Source organism: Oryza brachyantha, chromosome 11 (genome assembly GCF_000231095.2).
Source record: "Oryza brachyantha chromosome 11, ObraRS2, whole genome shotgun sequence".
In the NCBI taxonomy this organism is placed as follows: domain Eukaryota; kingdom Viridiplantae; phylum Streptophyta; class Magnoliopsida; order Poales; family Poaceae; genus Oryza; species Oryza brachyantha.
Window position 1 is genome coordinate 13017887 of NC_023173.2, and position 3224 is coordinate 13021110.

General features: G+C 40.8%; 1 protein-coding gene and 1 non-coding gene across 2 annotated transcripts; one reads left to right on the forward strand and one right to left on the reverse strand.

Annotated features, from left to right (window-relative positions):
• The first annotated feature begins 325 nt into the window (after positions 1 to 325).
• Positions 326 to 1437, forward strand: LOC121055805. Its single transcript, XM_040529095.1, has one exon. It carries the CDS (start codon positions 499 to 501, stop codon positions 1003 to 1005), a length of 507 nt encoding a protein of 168 aa, XP_040385029.1. The 5' UTR covers positions 326 to 498; the 3' UTR covers positions 1006 to 1437.
• A 1287-nt stretch (positions 1438 to 2724) lies between these two features.
• Positions 2725 to 2796, reverse strand: TRNAM-CAU. Its single transcript has one exon. It is a non-coding gene; the product is annotated as a tRNA-Met (tRNA).
• Positions 2797 to 3224: the final 428 nt, after the last annotated feature.

The window sequence follows — 3224 nt, forward strand, 5'->3', positions numbered from 1 at the left end:
TTATTTAAAAAGATTTTACGATTAATAATTTTACCGATAGTACATAAAAACATATAAATAGTATTTTATGGACGTCTAACTTTATTTTTTAAAGTTTTTGATAAGACTAATGGTCACGCTTCGAACGCAAATCAAAAAATAATATAATTTTATTCGTTGTAGTACGAATGGCTACTTGCGTTTTATACTGCTCACACGTTAAAAACAGTAATGTACACCCGTCGCGCGCGTACGTGGACGAGGCGGACCCCCCCCCCATGCCACGTGTCCGGAATGATGTCTCCTTCTAGCGACTTCCAGCGCGCCCGCCTCCCGCCACGCGTCTCGCCGGCGCCACCTCGCTCCCGTCCCTTCCAGGCGCTTCGCCGCCGCGCGCCAAACGCCCCCATAAATGGCGCGCCGCCGTGTTCCGCTGGCGAACCAGAACACCCCCAACCTTCTTCTATCTCCTCTACGCTCCAAACTCACTAGCTGCTCTCTCTCTCTCTCTCTCTCTCCATGATGATGTCCTTGATGTCCTCGCGAGCCTCTGCCGCCGCCCTCCTCCGCGCGGCGCCGTCCCGCTCCGCCGCGACGTCGGCGGCGAGGGCGAGGAAGCCGGTGGGGGAATACCTGCCGGTGTACGTGGCGCTGGGGATGGTCGCGGCGTCGGTGTCGCTGGGCCTCGCCACCGCCAGGCAGCAGCTGGCGCACGCGCCCAACGTGCGCCTCGACAAGAAGAAGCGGGAGGCCGTCCCCGAGCTGTCGGCGCCCGACATGGCGCTCGACGAGGCGGAGCGCTTCGTCCGCGGCTCGCCGTTCCGCAAGGTGGCGCACGTGCAGGACGACCGCTCGCTCCGCGCCGGCGTCGCCGCCGACCCCGTCGCCGCCGCCGACCGCCCCGCCGCCAGGAAGGCCGTCACCCTCAAGGACGCCGGCGTCGAGCCGCCGGGCATCGAACGGGGGAGGGAGGAGATCCTCGAGGTCCTCGGGAAGAAGACCCGCACCGCCGCCGCCGCCGCCTGAAGCTAATTAAATAAAAGGCGTCGTTTTTCTAATCACAGTTAATTTAGTCGCTTAATTTTAGGGAAAAGCTACGAAACGGCATTCCGTTCGGACGGAGCGAACGGAACAGTTAATAAATAATTAACTTAGGTGTGCTAAGCGATGGATAATGAGCCACCGATGTCGCGTTTCTGAGTTTTTCCTAATCTATCCCGTGCACACGGTATCTTGTGCTGTAGTCTCCCTTTTATTTTATCTTTTTGGGTTTTCTCTTGCGTAATTTAGGTTTAGTTTTGTTAATTACTGGCTGCTTTTGTTAAGTGTTTTTCTGAGTCGGCTGTAGTTTTATCAGGTCGATGTGTTGTGTTTGGGATCAAAAATGTACATGTGTATCCAGAAGGGTTGTGACGAAATAAAGTAATAGTAATAATGATAATAATAATAAATGATGTAGAGCAAAAAAAATTCCTCTTACGGAAAGCCTGCTGGTTATAAATACATATATAAAAGTTTTCTTCGTAAATATATAAACTTATATAAAAAAAGCCTGAACATCTGTTAAATCCTATATCCTCAAATATGTAATTGGATTTTTGTTTGATGGCAAGTTACGTCCTCGAATCTATAATCGGATTTTAATAGCAAATTATATCCTCAAATCTATAATCGGATTTTATTTGACGATAGTTTGAAAAATCGTCATCCTCAACAGGTAGGTTGAAAACTAGTTCTAGAACGACGAAATGAAATAAATTGAGATAGTAAAATACATCCACGAATCTTAAATTGATTCGGAAATTTGTATGATTTTATATACAGATCTCCAAACTTTAAAATATAGCCATAACACTGAACTTGGGGGCGTCATATAGTTTTAAAAACACTACATGCCCCTAAACGTGGAGAGATAAGAGATTAAGTATTAGTCGTATATAAGTAAGTATCAAGTCGGCCTGTGGAGGAATATTTGATGGATTTTGGACCTACATGACACACAGAAAGTTTATGATCATGGATACATATCTTTCAAGATTAGGAATTTCAGAGTATAAAATAATACTTTTTGGTTTTTATAATTGATGACGTTAGATTTTTTATATACTTTTTACTGTTCTTCTTATCTAAAAATTAATATAATTATTAATTATTTTAAAATAACTTTAATGTGATTTCGACTGGATAAAATTTTTAAATAAGATAAATAATTAAAGATAAATTTTTTAAATAAGATAAATAATTAAACGTATGTCTAATAACTGTACAATTATAAAAGAGAGCGGATGTTTCATAGACTATCGGCTATTTTACTCAAATTTTCACATTTTTACCCAAAACTGCGCTTGTAAAGCATGCATGCGACAAAACGAGGGTTTATTCGGTTTAAGGGATTTTTAAATGAATTTTGTAAGAATTGAAACCTTAGGATTTTTTCTTGTTAATATCATTCGTTTTAGGTTTAAAGGATTTTTAAATGAATTTTGTAAGAATTGAAACCTTAGGATTTTTTTCTTGTTAATATCATTCGTTTTACAGGAATGGACCTAGTCAATTCCGATTATGTTGTGATTGTGTTGTGGTGAGTTAATTTTAAAAGATTGTTGAGGCCTTGAAATATTTTTTTATTAGAGTTGTTATGACATTTCATTCTTTATTTTTTCTATTAATCATATGGAACAAATAAGCCCTCAAAATTTGGTGGAAGACCTCCATTTGAGAAGTTTTTGGAAAATGGAAAAAAAATATCAGAGCCAGGTATCGATCCTGGGACCTGTGGGTTATGGGCCCACCACGCTTCCGCTGCGCCACTCTGATTGCATTGTTTAACGTGCTAAAGGAAACTATTTTAATCATTGCGGTTAATGCAGTGCTTAGAAAAATAAACTCCCCCGCAAAACCCTAAAATTAACTTTAAATGAGATGTTAAAGTCTAAATTTTAAAATTTTGGCTTATAAGCATAAACAGAAGTGAAAATGTGACTGTGTGTTTGACCTAATCATTTGGGAGGCACCCATTTTTTTTTGCGGGCACAATCCGAGAAATTTTCTATCCCAGCTTTTTATAGATTATAGCAAGGTCAATAAAAAAACTAATTGTTGGCTTCAAATTTCACTTTGAGCTAATATTGAGCCAACTTATATAATAGTTATATGTAAATATATACTATCTCATTAATGTATATAGTCCACCTCTTATACACGGTTGTAAATCTGTAAACCGTTTTTATTTCACCCCTTTCTTA